The sequence below is a fragment of the Suricata suricatta genome, chromosome 3 (assembly GCF_006229205.1).
Source record: "Suricata suricatta isolate VVHF042 chromosome 3, meerkat_22Aug2017_6uvM2_HiC, whole genome shotgun sequence".
Classification (NCBI taxonomy): domain Eukaryota; kingdom Metazoa; phylum Chordata; class Mammalia; order Carnivora; family Herpestidae; genus Suricata; species Suricata suricatta.
In genome coordinates this window covers 60,184,116-60,201,179 of record NC_043702.1, presented here as the reverse complement: position 1 = coordinate 60,201,179, position 17,064 = coordinate 60,184,116, and the positions used below count along the sequence as shown (strand labels likewise).

The 17,064-nt window shown below is 36.7% G+C and overlaps 2 protein-coding genes across 7 annotated transcripts in view; one reads left to right on the top strand and one right to left on the bottom strand.

Annotated features, from left to right (window-relative positions):
- SSB (small RNA binding exonuclease protection factor La) overlaps positions 1 to 8,740 on the top strand; it is a 9,105-nt gene extending 365 nt beyond the window's left edge. Inside the window, exons 2-12 of the mRNA XM_029934410.1 lie at positions 1,330 to 1,404; positions 3,475 to 3,578; positions 3,664 to 3,838; positions 4,488 to 4,595; positions 4,685 to 4,785; positions 6,047 to 6,118; positions 6,438 to 6,480; positions 6,867 to 7,007; positions 7,605 to 7,791; positions 7,907 to 8,038; positions 8,344 to 8,740. Coding sequence (XP_029790270.1) covers positions 1,339 to 1,404; positions 3,475 to 3,578; positions 3,664 to 3,838; positions 4,488 to 4,595; positions 4,685 to 4,785; positions 6,047 to 6,118; positions 6,438 to 6,480; positions 6,867 to 7,007; positions 7,605 to 7,791; positions 7,907 to 8,038; positions 8,344 to 8,435 — 1,221 coding nt within the window. The 5' untranslated portion in view covers positions 1,330 to 1,338 and the 3' untranslated portion in view covers positions 8,436 to 8,740. The remainder of the gene's footprint in view (positions 1 to 1,329; positions 1,405 to 3,474; positions 3,579 to 3,663; positions 3,839 to 4,487; positions 4,596 to 4,684; positions 4,786 to 6,046; positions 6,119 to 6,437; positions 6,481 to 6,866; positions 7,008 to 7,604; positions 7,792 to 7,906; positions 8,039 to 8,343) is intronic.
- Positions 8,436 to 16,846, bottom strand: METTL5 (methyltransferase like 5). Of its 6 annotated transcripts, none has more exons than XM_029934412.1 (8): positions 16,596 to 16,846; positions 16,353 to 16,517; positions 14,005 to 14,119; positions 13,454 to 13,635; positions 11,699 to 11,781; positions 10,868 to 10,919; positions 8,953 to 9,002; positions 8,436 to 8,540 (listed from the first exon to the last, which is right to left on the bottom strand). In XM_029934412.1, the coding sequence occupies exons 2-8, from the start codon at positions 16,459 to 16,461 to the stop codon at positions 8,502 to 8,504; spliced, it is 630 nt and encodes a 209-aa protein (XP_029790272.1). In that variant the 5' UTR covers positions 16,462 to 16,517; positions 16,596 to 16,846; the 3' UTR covers positions 8,436 to 8,501. The 6 variants fall into 6 exon arrangements, with proteins under 6 accessions (XP_029790272.1, XP_029790271.1, XP_029790273.1 ...); XM_029934411.1 differs by having other exon boundaries at positions 16,648 to 16,846; XM_029934413.1 differs by having other exon boundaries at positions 16,733 to 16,846.
- Between the last annotated feature and the right edge of the window lie 218 nt (positions 16,847 to 17,064).

The window sequence follows — 17,064 nt, the reverse complement described above, 5'->3', positions numbered from 1 at the left end:
GCCGAAGGTAGACGTCTCGGGCCAGTGTTTGAGTTTCTGAGGAGGTTGGCTGTGGTTAATCGCCGGAGGCGCCCTTGGATCCCTTGGGACAAGCTGGAGGTCGGGGAATGGGGGCCGCAGGTGTTCCTCTAGTGTCACCTCTCGGGTTTTTAGTGCCCCTCGTTCACTCACGTCAAGCATTCTGTGCGAAGTGAGAAAGTGTAGATAATATTTCATTTCTAGTTGTATATTCTGAAAAACTATCTTAGGAAACGCAGTTCCAAAATTGGGTAGGCCAGAGAAGTCCTGAAAGGACTGAACAGTTCTTTTCTCTCTCCTCCTTTGCCTTGTAAGGGGCCCTAGATCATGGTCATGATTTCGGAATGTAGGTTGTGGTCGGCAAACTATGCATAAGATTGAGTAAATTTTGTGGTGGGATGGCACCATACAAATACCTATTACAAGAGTTTCCATTGTGCATCCAGGTTATTGCATAGCAATTACAGTGTAAAAAGCGATACTTCTAAGTGTACTGAATATAGTTCACTAGAGTCAATGGAATCTATCCTGATGAGTTCTTATAAATGTATTTTTGTAAATGTGGATGATTGGGTGGTTCAATAGAACACTGGAAGCAAGTCATTTGAAGTCAGAAAACTTGGTTTGTGCTCCCTAGCAGTCTCACAATCTCACTTTTTCTTTCAAATGCCAGTGTCAGGGATGTGAAACAGGAAACTGGCTGTAAGGCTAACCAATATATTGGTGAATTAGGAGGCATACCCTCAGCTTACCATTATTTTAGTGTCCTCGGATTCTTAAATTATTGCCGTGTGTTCCTTAACATACAGATTTTAATCTAACCCTGATGGTAATATTTCCAAGTATCATTATACGTAATCTTTGCTGATAAGTTTTTTTAGTAAGTCAGCTGTGAGTAATTTTAAAAGAAGTGCAACCCACACCAAACAAATAGAACTGAGATGGATAGAAATAAACTAACAGATGGTGATCAGCTTAAAGCTGGACACAGTTGGTAAGTAGTTGAAGTTTTTTGCCTAAAGGGTTCTTGATCAGCTAAGTAAAGATAACTACTTGCTTTGTTACAGAGATGGAACCGTGATTTACTGAAAGCGTTGCAGATTCTCTATAGCTTTTCAATGTTCCATCACTTATTCCAACATTTTCTTTTGAAATTTGAGAATTGAGTAGGGAAATTGACCTGTGAAATTAAAAAAATCTTCATTTTTAAGAAAGCAATGATATATTGATCATTTTAAAACATTCTTGTAGTCTTGAGTGATATGTAAAAAAATAATAACCTCTTTATGCCAATTTGGGGGAAATTTACAGATAGCCACAATGGCTGAAAATGGTGATAATGAAAAAATGGCTGCTCTCGAGGCCAAAATCTGTCATCAAATTGAGGTAGGATTCTTGTGATATTAAACTGTAAAAATGTGCTCTTTGAAAGGAAACGTAGAGCCTCACAACAAACATTTAATTTCACTATGCTGACCTATTAAACATGTGGTTTGTCTCTGCTTCTTGGAATTAGAAGAATTTATAATAGTGTAGAGTTTTGTATTAGTGGAGTCAAGTTACATGCAAGACCTACAAACATTTCAAAAAGTAACATTATAGACTAGTATTACTTTTTTGCTTTAGTTCCCTAGTATATAAGTGAGGATAATAGTACCCTTCTCCTCCTAAGATTGTTGTAAAGATTACATGAGTTAATGTAAAACATTCACAAGAATTCCTGGCATATAATAAAGTAAAAATTCTTTGTAAAGTACCTTCTCTGTTAAGTAACACTTTACCTATTTGAAAGTCCTAGTAGATTTTCTGCCCAATTAAGCTGAGTTCTTGGCTATTAAAACTTTTAACAGAGTGGCTGTTTTCTTTCTTTAATGTTTATTTTTGAGAGAGACAGAAAGGGGGAGAATGTTTTCAGTCTTAGCATTTTTTTGAACTTAGGTATTATATTTAAGTTGAAGCTTTTCTGTATCAATAATGGCTGTGTGGAATATTATCTCTTAATGTTTTCTGTTCTTACTGAGGAAATTCAGATCATATTATTTGGTGGTTTAAGTTGAACTTCTCTGACATTTAAAATGTCCTGTGCTACAACATCTTGTACTAATTTCATTATAATTTTTGGGAAGAAAAATTACAAACTTCAATTTAGTATTTAGAAAGTACAAAGATGTGTAGAGAGTTAATAATGTCCCTTCTGCAATCTGCCACCTCTCAAATTTCTGTTCTTCTGCTGTAATCAAAGTTAAAAGCCTAATGAATACCCTTTCACACTTTGTGGTCAGTGCTTACACTAACATAATTTTTTATTTCTTTCCCTTTCCCCCATCAAACATGGGATGCATTTTGGGGGAGTAAAGTTTTGTGTCCTCAACAATTTATCCAGTCCCCTATTTGATGTAGGGTATTTCTAATTTTTTAGCTGTAACAGTTCCATGATGAATATCTTTATATATAAATCTTGGTAAATATGTTTACTGATAAGGAGATGTACCAGCTCAAGGGTTATACACATTTTTTAAAACCTTTGACACTTATTGCCAGTTTACATTTCCACCCATATGACCATTTTTCTCTGTGTTCAGGCCAGTACTAGGTATTCCTGTTTTTAGAATTTTAGCCAGTTAGGTGAAAAATGTTACTTAATTGCTTTAAATTCCATATCCTTAATTAATAATGAGGTTGAACTTTTATATGTTTGTTACATTCTTAGTAATTTTTAATGTCCTTTTTCCATGTTTCTACTAGGATTTTCAGAGTTTCTTCTTCTCCCTTGATTTATAAGAATAATTAACAAACTTCTTTGTCTTTTGCTTTTTATGTTACTTTTGGCATTCCAGGTAGTCATACCTGGAGTCTTTTGATGTACAGAGCTTTTTGTCTTTTTTTTTTTTTTTTTTTTTTGAGAGACAGAGACAGCTGGAGCAGGGGAGGGTCAGAGAGAGAGGGAGACACAGAATCCGAAACAGGCTCCAGGCTCTAAGCTGTCAGCACAGAGCCCGACGCGGGGCTCGAACCCATGAACCGTGAGATCTGACCTGAGCCGAAGCCGGATGCCTAACCGACTGAGCCACCCAGGCGCCCCGTCTTTTTTGCTTTTAACTTTTAAAAATTAGAGTGATTAATCAGTTTATTTCAGTTCTTTTTATTTAACAATCTGTTCTTCACACACTGATTTGAAACGAGGCTTCTCATATACTAAATCCTTAACTATGTTTTTAAAGACTTGATAGTCTATTGACATATCTGCTAATTACATTGTTTCAGTAATCAATTTCTAGTTATATCTTTTTAATTTGTATTGTTTCATTATAGTATAAAATGTTTATTGCTTAAGTTATAACATGTATTTTTAAAGAATAGAACATGGTTATGTAATGGTAATTTTTAAAAAAGCTCCAAAATTGGAGTCAGTATTATACAGTGCTCTGAAATATAATGTAATTAACTATCTTGCAGTATTATTTTGGTGACTTCAATTTGCCACGGGACAAATTTTTAAAGGAACAGATTAAACTGGATGAAGGCTGGGTACCTTTGGAGATCATGATAAAATTCAATAGGTAAAAAACTTTTTAAAGTCTTTAGATTTTTCTTTTAACAAGTGCTACTACAAAGTTTTATAATCCTTTCATATATATTCTTCAGATTAAACCGTCTAACAACAGACTTTAATGTGATAGTAGAAGCATTGAGCAAATCAAAGGCTGAACTCATGGAAATAAGTGAAGATAAAACTAAAATCAGAAGATCTCCAAGCAAACCCCTCCCTGAAGTGACTGATGAATATAAGAATGATGTAAAAAACAGATCTGTTTATATTGTAAGTGAGCCTTTAATGCATTTAATTATATCTTAAATATATTTATTTAGAAAAACCATTTAGTAGAGTAGATAAGAATAAGGACTCAGGAATCATAGCTTTACCATTTACTGTGTGTTCTTGAGCAGTGTTTTTAACCTGAGCCGTATCTTCATAAACGAGGATGATGTTTTTTACTTATAGAACTATTATGAGAATTAATGAAAAACCCATATCTACCATTGTAAACAATCTTGGGCATATTGTAAGGACAGTGCCTATCAACATCTTATTTATCGGGAGCCAAACTTGATAGTAATTTTATTTAGCATGTTAATTTTTTAAGTAGATTTTTTTTCTGGAAAATTTTAGACCTATAAAGGTAGATTGTATAATATAATGTATCATTATCCAACTTCACTTATTAATATATGATTAATCTTGTTTTATCTGTGCCCCAAGTAGATTATTTTGAAGCAAGTTCCAAATAAATTAGTCACTTTTATTACACTAGACAACAGTGGGTCTTAACTAGAGCTGTTGTTAAACGTTTAAGATACAGAGAGAGAGAAAGATATGTATTTCCTTGGCTTGGTTTCAAGACAAAATGATTTTCTCATAAATTGTTTACCTGAGAAGTCATTTGTACATTTCTTCGTACTCTTCACAGAAAGGCTTCCCAACTGATGCAACCCTTGATGACATAAAAGAATGGTTAGAAGATAAAGGTCAAGTACTAAATATTCAGATGAGAAGAACATTGCACAAAGCATTTAAGGTGTGGTTGTATGATGTTACAGACTTTTTCTAGTTGAAAAATATATGGGACATAACTTTTTAAAAAGAGCTTTCTTCCCCTTTTAATAGGGATCAATATTTGTTGTGTTTGAGAGTATTGAATCTGCTAGGAAGTTTGTTGACACTCCTGGCCAGAAGTATAAAGACACAGACCTGCTAATACTTTTCAAGTAAGCCTTTATGCTGATTTTTCTTTTGGCCACTTAGTTATGTGGAGTTGACACATTGGGATATAGAATTTGAAATAGCATCTCCTCTAAGGACAATATTTTTAGTATGTTTGGGCATTCCTTGATAAACACTTGAAATTTGCTCAGTGGAAATTACTAGTCCTTTAAGACGTCAGGTGTTTTTTTTAGTACCTTTTCACTGTTAGCAGTTAATAAAGATTAATGTTTAGTACTTATTTTGCATCTAAAATGTATGTATAGGGGCGCCTGGGTGGCTCAGTCGGTTAAGCGCCTGGCTTCAGCTCAGGTTATGATCTCATGGTTTGTGGGTCCGAGCCCCACGTCGGGCTCTGTGCTGACAGCTCAGAGCCTGGAGCCTGCTTTGAATTCTGTGTCTTCCTCTCTCTCCGGCCCTCCCCTGCTCACGCTGTCTCTCTCTGTCTCTCAAGAATAAATAAAAAACATTAAAAAAAGAAATGTTAAAACTGAAGTAATTTCTTCAGTGATTAAAAAAAATGTATGTATAGTCAAGCTAGATACTAAAATTTGGGCTTTTGGTGCAGTTAAAGGATTAATCCCTATACAATTTCCAGTCTGTTCTTATTTCTCATAGTCTATACATACCTATGTTTGTTAATACAAAGGATTATTTAATATGGATTTGGGTCACATTTTTGTTTTTGAGAAAGAATGCGCATGCAAGGGAGGGGCAGAGGGAGAGAGAGACTCTGAAGCAGGCTCCATGCTCAGAACCAGCCCAGTATGGGGGCTCAGTCTCAGGACCATGAGATCATGATCTGAGCTGAAATCAAGAGTTGGAGGTTTAAACTACTGAGCCACCCAGGTGTCCTAGACCACCACATTCTTGTGTGTGTGTGTGTCAGTGTGTGTCAAAAATTAGGACAAACCAGAGCATTTTAAAGTTAGGCCATTGTCCCCTACTTTGTCATTTTAAAATAACATACTATTATGGATGTTGGGTTTCTTTTTGTTCTGAGATAATAGTGATGGCTGTGCAATTTTGAATGCAAAAAAACAGCATTGAGTTGTATACTTTTGAAAGGTGTACATTTTATGGAATGTGAATTGGCTTCTAGTAAAGCTGTTATTAAAATAAGTAACTTCCTTGCATCTTTTGGATTTTTAGGTAATTACATTGATAGAAAATGTAACATCCCTTTCCATGCTTAAATCATTGAAAATAATTTATAGTCTTATCTGTATTCTCATGAACTCAACCCCTATATTTTGTGTTCTTTAGGGAAGATTACTTTGCAAAAAAAAATGAAGAAAGAAAACAAAATAAAGTGGAAGCTAAATTACGAGCTAAACAGTAAGTACGTTGAGCTACTCATTTTAATTCTTTAAAGCTTTAACAAGTATAAAGTTAGTGGTTCTGGGAAGTGGCATTTGATGATGAGTTCTGAAATGAGTAGCAGTAGGCTTTTCTTTTGCTAGTGAAACATTGAGATCTTAAAAGGTGCCTTGGTAATCTGGGGACCACGTTACATTGCATTCCAGCCTTGAACAATCAGAAAACTTACCCACTGGCTTTGGTTACTAAGCTATGTGTGATCCTGTTTGAGGTTAACTTTATCAGAATTTAATTTTCTCATACAGTAAAAGGAAACATTCTAACATTTATTTTGTAGAGAGCAAGAAGAAAAACAAAAGTTAGCAGAACATGCTGAAATGGTAAGTATGTATGTATTATTGGTATCCAAAGAAATCATTAATTCAAATTTATGAAAATAAAAAATGAAGACTTTTTGAAGCATGTCTATAGTTGTCATTGTATAAAAGTCATAGCCCAATAATATTGCCTAAAATCATGACCTATCTAGAGAAGTAATTTAATAACTAGATTTCTATAATAACATATAGGTAAGTAAATATTACTTGTTGAAGAAATTAAAAACCAAGCCATTGTAGAATAAGGATGACACAGGAAAATGCATTGTTAAACTACTTCAAAATACCATTTTAATTTCTAGCTTTTTCCATGTATTAGGTATAGAGTGGTTTAAGGTGTTTGTGGTTCCTTTTAAGAAATTTCTTTATTGCTTTGTATGTTTTTATAGAAATCTCTAGAAGAAAAGATTGGCTGTTTGCTGAAGTTTTCGGGGGACTTAGATGATCAGACGTGTAGAGAAGATTTGCACATCCTTTTCTCAAGTCATGGTGAAATAAAATGGATAGACTTTGTCAGAGGAGCAAAAGAGGTTTGGAAACATTCTTGTGCTTCTTAGCAGTCAGTTAGAAAATCCATAGAAACTTAACTTTTATTTATTTTATAATTTTTAAAAATGTTTATTCTTAAGCAAGAGGAAGACAGAGCACAAGTGGGGGAGGGTCAAAGAGAAGGAGACACAGAATCTGAAGCAGGCTCCAGGCTCTGAGCTGTCAGCATAGAGCCTGATGCAGGGCTTGAACCTACGAACTGTGAGATCATGACCTGGGCTAAAGTAGGGCGCTCAACCGACAGAGCTCCCTGAAACTTAACTTTTAGAAGACAATATTAATAAAAACAAAATAATTTTCTAATTAATGTGTTTATGAAATAGTTATTTACTTTCCATTTTGTTATTGCTATCATTGGATGTGATATCTAATATTTTCTGAATTATGCTATGAATAACTGTTGGTATTAGTGACTGTAAGTTTTGTGGTAACTTCCATCCTGAAGCTTAGTAAAATTCATTGAAACTGGTAATGGCATAGAAGATTTGTAGAGTAGGAAAAATTACTTGAGCAAAGGAATTAACTGTGGATCTAAAAAAAAAATTAAAGGTAGCTTTTATTGTCTGTCTTTGTTATAGGGGATAATTCTTTTTAAAGAAAAAGCCAAGGAAGCACTAGATAAAGCCAAAGATGCAAATAATGGTAACCTACAATTAAGGAACAAAGAAGTGACCTGGGAAATACTAGAAGGAGATGTGGAAAAAGAATCATTGAAAAAAATCATTGAGGATCAACAAGAATCTCTAAACAAATGGAAGTCAAAAGGTCATTAGTTCTGATTTGTCTTTGACTATTAGTTATTTTAACTCATTTGCTTGTTCAGAGACATTGACAAGAGATGTTTAAAACATTTTTTAATGGACTCATTATGTTTCTACAGGTCGCAGATTTAAAGGAAAAGGAAAGGGAAATAAAGCTGCCCAGACTGGGTCGGCTAAAGGAAAAGTACAGTTTCAAGGCAAGAAAACGAAATTTGATAGTGATGATGAACATGATCAAAATGGTGCATCCGGTAAGTTTTTCTAAACCCTTTGGTACTTTCATGAGAAATTGTTTGTGGGAAAAGACTGGAGTGTGTGCTTTTCAACTTCTGTATAGTGACATTCTTGGACTGTGATTTACCCAAGTTATCCTGTTTTACAAGTAGAAAAAGATGTTTGGAAGATGAGGTTAGAGGGAAGAAGATCTGTACTAAAGGAAAAGCCTTCTTCTTGGTGTTGGGAAGTTGTTTTAAACAAAACTATTTTAATTATGCTCAATATTAAAATAGAGTAATGCCTACATAATGAACATAACAAAAACTCTGTTATTGTGTAGGACCTGCAAAAAGAGCAAGAGAAGAAACAGACAAAGAAGAAGAACCTGCATTAAAACAACAGAAAACAGAAAATGGTGCTGGAGACCAGTAGTATAGTAAAAAAAAATTTTTTTATTCATCTTAATTAGGTTTTAAGTTGCTTTGTCTTTAGAGGCTTTTAAAAAGAAAACCGAATTAGGTCCACTTCAATATCCACCTGTAAGAAAGGAAAAATTTTTGTTGTTTAACTTGTCTTTTTTGTTATCCAAATGAGGATTTTTAAAAAATGTATAGTTCTATTTGTGTTATTTCAAATGATTTAAATATCAAAAGATTCTTCCATTAAATAGTCTTTGTAATATGAGACTGTATTAGTACGAACTAATAAAACATGTACTATATAAAAAAGAGCAAAAACCTAGTTTGTTTTTTACCTAGTTTTTTATTTTTGTGTCTAAAGCATATGAGAAAGAATTTACTTAAACCAAAATATTGGCTGTTTCCCCATAGATAATTATTCTATCTCCTGCTGGCTTTCTGTATGTACTTGGGCAACTTGATAACCCTGGAAATACTCATTGAAAAGTTCTTCAGTACTGAGTTAGATAAGCCAGAATCAAGAGACTTACTGATTTCTTTTTATGAAATTTGTATGATGCTGGCAGGTCATATTGCAACTCTATAAAACAAAAGCCATCTAAGAATTAAAATCACATTTCCAAACATTTACCACCCCTGACATGCATGCATACATACATACATACATACATACAAAAATATTAAGGAAGTACTTAAATTAACCCTGGTAAGGAGAACATTTGACTTGTATCCCTGAGATTAGCTATGGCTAACTGAGGTTGGCATTTCTGCTATTTGGGTCATTTATATCCTAATTTGAGGTTATGGGGAAGAGGCTGAATGGGTAACAGTTGGGGGTGCTTGGGTGATGTAGTTGGTTAAGCATCTGACTTTAGCTCCAGTCACAATCTCATGGTTCTTGGGTTTGAGCCCCATCTTGGGCCCTGTGCTGACAGCTCAGAGTCTGGAGTCTGCTTCATATTCTGTGTCTTCCTCTTTCTCTGCCCCTCCCCGTTAGCACCCTTTTTCTCTCAGAAATGAATAAACATTTAAATAAAAAAAGGATAACAGTTGACAAAAGAGATAGTACCTATTTTTAATTTCCTAATAATCTATAGCAATCATAATCATGCTTATTTAAAAAATTTCTTGTCTGGATTTAGTATTGGTAGTAAGTGAATTATTTTCCTACTAAGCTCTCAAGTGAAAATCCATTTTTCGTATTCTAAGAAATAATGTAGGTTCTCCAAACTTAAAACTTTTAGAGGGATGGCAATGAGATGGCCTATCCTTCATATTATCCAACATAAATTCTAACTCTACAGGCTACAGCTCTCTAATTTTAATGTACAATCATCTTCAAATAAAATCTTCTTGAAATGCATATTTCAGTAAGTGTGGATGGACCTTAGAATTATGCAAGACTCTTCTCCCAAGCAATGTCAATACTATGGTCTGAGGACATTTAGAGTAGCAAGGCATTGGCTTGGTATACTTGGAATGTTTTAATGTGCTCCAGGTTGCATATTATAATACCTTAAACTAGGTATAGAATGATAATACTGGATAAATAAGATGAGTTTTTACGTTACTATTATGAATAACACTAGATCTAGTTATATGGTTAACATCACAGTGCTAATCCTGGTCAGTTTATTACCAAGAATATTTCCCTTTATTGTATTCTTACTTCAGGCCTTCAGAATTATTTGGATTTATAGTTAGCTCCTAGTTATAGGTTCTTCCATTTTGATGTTTGTGAATATTATCCTTTACTAATAAAAATGTATCAAACATTTACCTACAGCATGATGATTTATATCCTATCCCCTACTAAAAGAAAAAAGCTTCATGTTCTTTCACTCCAGAGACAATTAGAAAATTGAAATAGAAAGGTAATTGGGGCACCTGGGTGGCTAGGTCCATTAAGCTTTGGCTCATTGTGATCTCCCAGCAGGCCTGAGCCCTGCGTCAGGCTCTGCTGACAGTTCAGAGCCTGGAGCCTGATTCGGGTTCTGTGTCTCTCTCTCTCTGCCCCTCCTCTGCTTGTGTATGTGACATGTTCTCTCTCAAAAATAAACATTAAAAAAAATTTAAAGGTAATGAGGCATGATCTGGTGGTATTTTGGATTTCAAATAGGTCTGACTCCAACCCCAAGCTCTTAAGTCACTAAGATGCTATATATTGTTCTGAGCCTAGCATGACCAAATAGTTGGGAGCTATTACAAATTTTCAGTAAAATGCATAAAGTGGGACAGTTTTAGGCAAACATTTCTACCCTGCCTTTGCTTCATTTCCAACCTATTACCTAATTTCATTACCCATTACTTCATATTTTGCCAAACTGAAAATATGTTCTGGGGTATCTTTTCTCAGCATCTGTATACAAATTCTCGTTGGGCTAATGTATATTGTCCTTAAATAATTAGGATTTAGATTTGTAAAGAACTTAAAAATTGTCTTACCTGCAATAATATCTATCTTGATTTTCCATTCTGCAGCTTTCTTTTGAATATGCTGAAGATAACATGTTAATGTGAGCTGATTTTTAAGTTTTTGAAAATTGCTTTATTGCTAATACTTCATATGTTTTCAAGCTTCTAAAATTTCATTAGACCCTTAAGAAATTTTCAGTTGGGTGGGTAGTATTTTGAAAGTAAGAAAGCAAGCCATTTCAATACTGTAAGAGTAGAGGTGAGTGCAGTAGTATAGGCGGTAAAGCTGAATTCAAGTACTTTGACCAAGGTAACACAGAGAATCAATCCATAGCGTGGATTTGAACGGAGGCAGTTTGGCTCTACAGTCTGTGTCTCTGATCACTATGTTACATTGACAAAAATATACCCAGTGTTCTAGAATACATCTAACATACTCCCATGTGTTACATGCTGGCAAGAAAAAGAACAGAAGAAGTAGGTTCTGACCTCAAATCAGTTTAGCTCCAGGTGCAGTGTTCTTAAAAATGCCTCCCTCATGCACACAAAGGGACAATGGGACTACCAGGACCTGGCAGATTAGGACATATGATAACTATACCACACTTCTCTACTCCTGAATGAGTCTCCTTCCTGGTAACAGACAGTTCCTGCCTGAGCAAATCTTTGACAAAAGGAATTAGGTAAGCCTGAAAGAAAGCTAATCACAAATGCCAGCTAGTTAAAGGGAAAACTCAGTTTCTAAGTGCCACATGTTTGAAAAGGTCAGGAGAAATTAGATACTTTTGTAATTAGTATTCACAACAAATCCTTAAAAACACTCATGAATTTTAAATCAACAATATCATGATTTGAACTTACATCTCTAGTGGAGGATTTGTGTAAAGAGTACACTGCTGTTCTTGCCATTTCCAAAGCAGTCTTCAGAAATGCCATATCTGTCCCTGTTAAGATAGAAAAAGCTCCTATTTACATTATATATCCATTATCAAAATAGAAGATTAAATGACCACCAGGTATTAAAAAATTTTTTTTTCCAAATTCCAAAATAGACACTTCAAATTCTTCCTGCAAAAAGAGAGGATAAAATAAGTAAAATATCTAAATACCTTTTAAGGTTGATAGAATAAAACCAGAATTATACTATCTTGGTTAAATAAGGCTAAAGTAAAACTTTAATATTCTAAACTAGCAGCTCTCAAGGGAGAAGAGAACAGGTACAATAGAAATCAGAATCAGATGGGGGTGGGGGGGCGCCTGGGTGGCTCAGTCGGTTAAGCCTCCGGCTTCGGCTCAGGTCATGATCTCAGGGTTAGTGGGTTCGAGCCCCACGTCGGGCTCTGTGCTGACAGCTAGCTCAGAGCCTGGAGCCTGCTTCGGATTCATCTTCATCTCTGACCTGCTCCTGCTTGCGCTCTCTCTCTCTCAGAAATAAATAAAAAACATAAAAAAATTTTTTTAAAAAAGAATCAGATGGGGGCTGGAGGGAGAATTATTCATATCTTTTCTTCTTACCAACTTCCTACCCTCCTTGCCCATAGCGTACACAAAATAAATAGCCACAGTGAGTCACTGTTACTAATGGACACATGTCGAAACCCTCATGTGTTAAGGCATTAGAAAGCGGTTTTTAGAGCTTTAATAGCCTTGGGGCACCTGGGTTGCTCAGTTGGGTAAGTGTCTGACTTTGGCTCAGGTCATGATCTCATGGTTCATGAGTTTGAGTCCTACATTGGGATCTATGCTGACAGCTCAGAGCCTGGAGCCTGCTTCAGATTCTGTGTTTCCCTCTCTCTACCCCTCCCCTGCTAACACTCTGACTCTCTCTTAAAAATAAACATTAAAAAAAATAAAAAAGAATATAAGAAGCATAATAGCCTTTACAGTTACTCATAGGGCTACGTAAATCATTCTTAAAACACAGTATAAATAGTAAATGAATAAAAAGACTATTCACTTAGTATAAATAGATGAAAACAAAAATTGAAAAACTCATTCCCTTGCCATACATTAAAAATTTGAAATTTATTTTTATTTTTTTTAATGTTTTTATTTATTTTTGAGAGGGAGAGAAACAGCATGAGGTGGGGGGGTGGTTTCAGAAAGAGGAGTCACAGGATCTCAAGACAGGCCCCAGGCTCTGAGGTAGCGGTCAGCACAGAGCCTGATGCGGGGCTCAAACCCACGAACCATGAGATCATGACCTGAGCCAAGTCGGAAGCTTAACCAACTGTTAAGGCACCCCAAAAAATTGAAATTTAAATTGTACTAATTATACAGGTAAGAGACTTTATTTAATAGTGATAAAATCATTTAGTCCACACAATTGATAAGAAAATGACTTTTATTTTGTTTTTATTATTTGTTTTTAATGATTATTTATTTTTGAGAGACAGAGCATGAGTAGGGGAAGGGCAGAGAGAGAGGGAGACACAGCAGGCTCCAGGTTCTGAGCTGTCAGCACAAAGCCCAATGCGGGGCGTGAACTCATGAATCGTGAGATCATGACCTGAGCCAGTCAGACAACCTACTGAGCCACTCAGGTGCCCCATGAAAATGACTTTTAAAACTTGCTTTTCTACAAATACATCAATACACCTGATTCTTGTTACTAACCTTTATTATTTTTGGTCCCAAAAGGAGGATTCATAATTACTGTATCAAATGACTTGGACATTCTTTTAGATAATGAGCACACATCACATTGAACCATGTCAACATTTGTTAACTCAAACTCCTCCACATTTCTATTAAATATTTCCAGTGCATCTTCATCTATGTCAAATCCAACACATAACCTATAATACAAAACACATGCAAAGAGTGACTACTTATAACTCCCAAGTCAAAACAATGACAAAATCGAAACCATATACCTTTTTAACCCAGCTGGCAAAGTAAGAGTGATTATTGCCTTTCAACAGCATGATTTCCCAACTGGGCAGGGGTTGGAAACTCAGGTGTGTATAAAAGGGAGGCATCTGATAGCTACTGTTATTACCATTTTGTGTTTTAATTTTTGTTGTTCTCATTCAAAATTTACTCAGTATCAGATTCTTGCTCCACTCATCTTATAGAGTCTCATAAATATAATTCAGTTAATTCTACTTATGTTTCTTATTAAGGCTGTCCTATACCCAAACATATTTATATACAGAATCACCTACCCAGCTCCTAACATTGCCGTTCCAATGCTAAGAACTCCACAACCACATCCTAGATCTGCAACCACTTTATTTTCAATGTCATCATATGTATTATGGATTGTATACAGCATACATGCTAAAAGATAAAAAAAAAATTAGGAAACAAGGGCAAGTTGATGACCAAAATCTAATTCATATAAATGAACAACATAATTTCTTGTTTTGCATTATTCCTCCCCCAAATGGTGTTCCAGATTATTTTAAAAAACATACAGTATAACACCTTGGTATGTAGTAAGAGGCTCCACAAGGAATAATAATGCACACACCACTGGCTCCCCAAAACTACTCTGCTGAAAATGCCCAGAATGAGAAAACTTCAAAATAGAAAAATAAGGTTAAAATGTTTTTTCCTCAGCCTGTTCAAAACATTGTCGTGTACACATATACATCAGTTCTTTCTTTGATGTTGAAATATTTCTGCAAGGATGGTAAGAGTAAGTAGGTTTTTTTAATGTTTATTATTTGTGTTTGTTTGTTATTACAGAGCATGAGTGGGGGAGGGGCTGAGCTGTCTGCACAGAGCCCAAAGCGGGGCTTGAACCCATGAACACAAGATCATGACCTGAGCCAAAGTTGGCCGCTTAACCGACTGAGCCACCCAGGTGCCCCAAGAGTAAATAGGTTTTAAAAATATCTTTCTTTGTCAAAATATCAACTTGGCAACCCTGTATCGGTCAGTCTCCAAAACTGTTCTGAAATTTTACTGATATGTGAAATCTGTAAGTTTGAAAACCACTAATATTGAACAAAGCATTAACAAAATGGCACAGAACTTTTTGGCAACAAGTTTGTCACTAGAACACAGGTACTCTTAAGTTCAAGCTAGAATGGGAAAGGAGAAGTCCTATATCCACAATATAGCTTTTAGACACATACTCATGATCTATATCTATCTATCTGTCTGTCTATCTATCTATGCATAATCTACTAATGAGAACTGATAAGAGAACTGAGGAGCATAGCAGAAGCTGCTGAGATCCGAAAGCGAACTTTCAAATACACAAAGATGTGGGATGTATACTAAAAGTTAAGCATGAGTAACACCACTGATCTCTCCCTGTGGATATATAAACCCAGGAAGAATACTGGCCATCAATGACATCCTAGGATTCAGAGGTTTTATCAAAAACAGTTATATATGACAGACATATCAGTCTGACCGCTGTCCCAATTACTGCTGTAAGTGTTAGTGACACTGAAGCTAGTATCTGAATGAATTAGATCCATGGGTATGAAACATGGATAAAAAAAAAAATTAGACTTCACTAAGAAGCCTTACAGCCAGAATACATTAAAGAAGTCATCTTTAATATAAAGGGGCACCTGGATGACTCAGTCAGTTAAGTGTCTGACTTCGGCTCAGGTCATGATCTCACAGTTTGTGAGTTTGAGCCCCATGTCAGGCTCTGTTCTGACAGCTCAGAGCCTGGAGCCTGGTTCAGATTCTGTGTCTCCCTCTCTTTCTGCTCCTCCCCTGCTCATGCTTTCTTTCTTAAAAAAAAAAAAAAGTCACCTAAATTGAGAAAACAGGTCTTAACCCAGACATAGATTTGTGCCCGTTTGGTTGGAATTATGACAATGCATTGGAGTTAAGTGCAGGTATGCATGTATTTTCCTTGATTTTCATTGGCTGCTTAGAAACAGAACTATGTTGGAGCTGGCAGGAATTCCCAAATTAATTTTCCTAAGACTCCTCAGTGACTCTGGGAATAGCTTTAGTAAATATGAATAGTTTTTCCTGTTCTCTCCTGTACTCCCAGTATCAATCTCTTACATCACCACTGATGATTCTGGTTCATTAAAAATTGAAATCCATCCTCATCTTTATAACACCTATTCTGGATTTGTTAAACTCAGTCCTTTGGCTGCTAACCCTAGTATTCATTCTAGGGCGGAGTATAGCATAGGAATCCTTGCACTGGTAACTCGTTGCAATAGAAAATGGATTCTTATTTAGCGAATGTTTACTGAGCTCTCTAACTAGTAGTAAAAACTAAGCACTGGGAATTCTGTGAACACTCTCGACAAATTCTTTACCCTCAAGGAGTTTATGGTGTAATGAGAGAAACAAACATTAAAATGATGTCGGACAGTGTTAAGGGGTGTGCAGAAAACCAAACAGTAAACAATAAAGGGGGGGCCTGTCTTTAGTTGCGATGTCAAAACAGTCCTCTCGAACTTGATATGTAACCTCAGAGTAGAATTTCTCTAGATGCTCTTTGTATTCAAACAACTTCTGTTTTCATTATGGAGTAAGTAGACAGGACTAACCGGGGAAACAAAGACCTGGTCACCAGCCGCCCTACCTGCAATGTGAGGCCTGGTCGGATACTGTTCTAGAAGTAGCTTGGGCTTTTCGAATCCATCTACTTGTTGCAGGCGACTTTCTAGTTCCTTAAGCCTTAATTTCTTCATTTGTGGGGTTTTTTTCCCCCCTAAGTGTGGGCTCGCAGGATTCACCAGCACTGGATCTGCAGAGAAACTCATTTAACCTGCATTTCCCCCCGTTTCCCACCGGGCCCCACTCCCACCCCTACCCCAACCCCTACCCCTTTTTCAGTGCGGCTGGCCGGGCGAGGAGGCAGGGAGCGTAGCGCACACCTAGCCCAGAAGGTTCAAGCTTTCCTTCCAGCACCAGCGGTAGGCGGAGTCTAGGACCTGCTTACGATCCGCCCCCTGGGCCTACCGAGCCGACCTCGGGCCCCTCGCAGACTCGCGGCCGCTCTAGCCTGAAGTCAACGCAAGGCTCCTGGTGCCCCGTCCAGGTTCCTCGGGAGACCGCCTTCGCCTAGAACGGGGCCGGAAGCGCTGCCACGCACGCGCGCCCGGGTCCGCTGCCGTGCGGCCCCGCGCCGAACTGCAACCGCTGCCCAGCGCATGGGTTCCGCTGGCCGACCCGGGAGCGTCGTCCAGCCTTATCGCCGCCCAGTCTGCACGCCGGGTAGAGCTGTCCCTTGCAGACGCTACGGAACCGGACCCCGCCGCCTGTCATGGGGCCAAAACCCTTTCCTTGAGTAC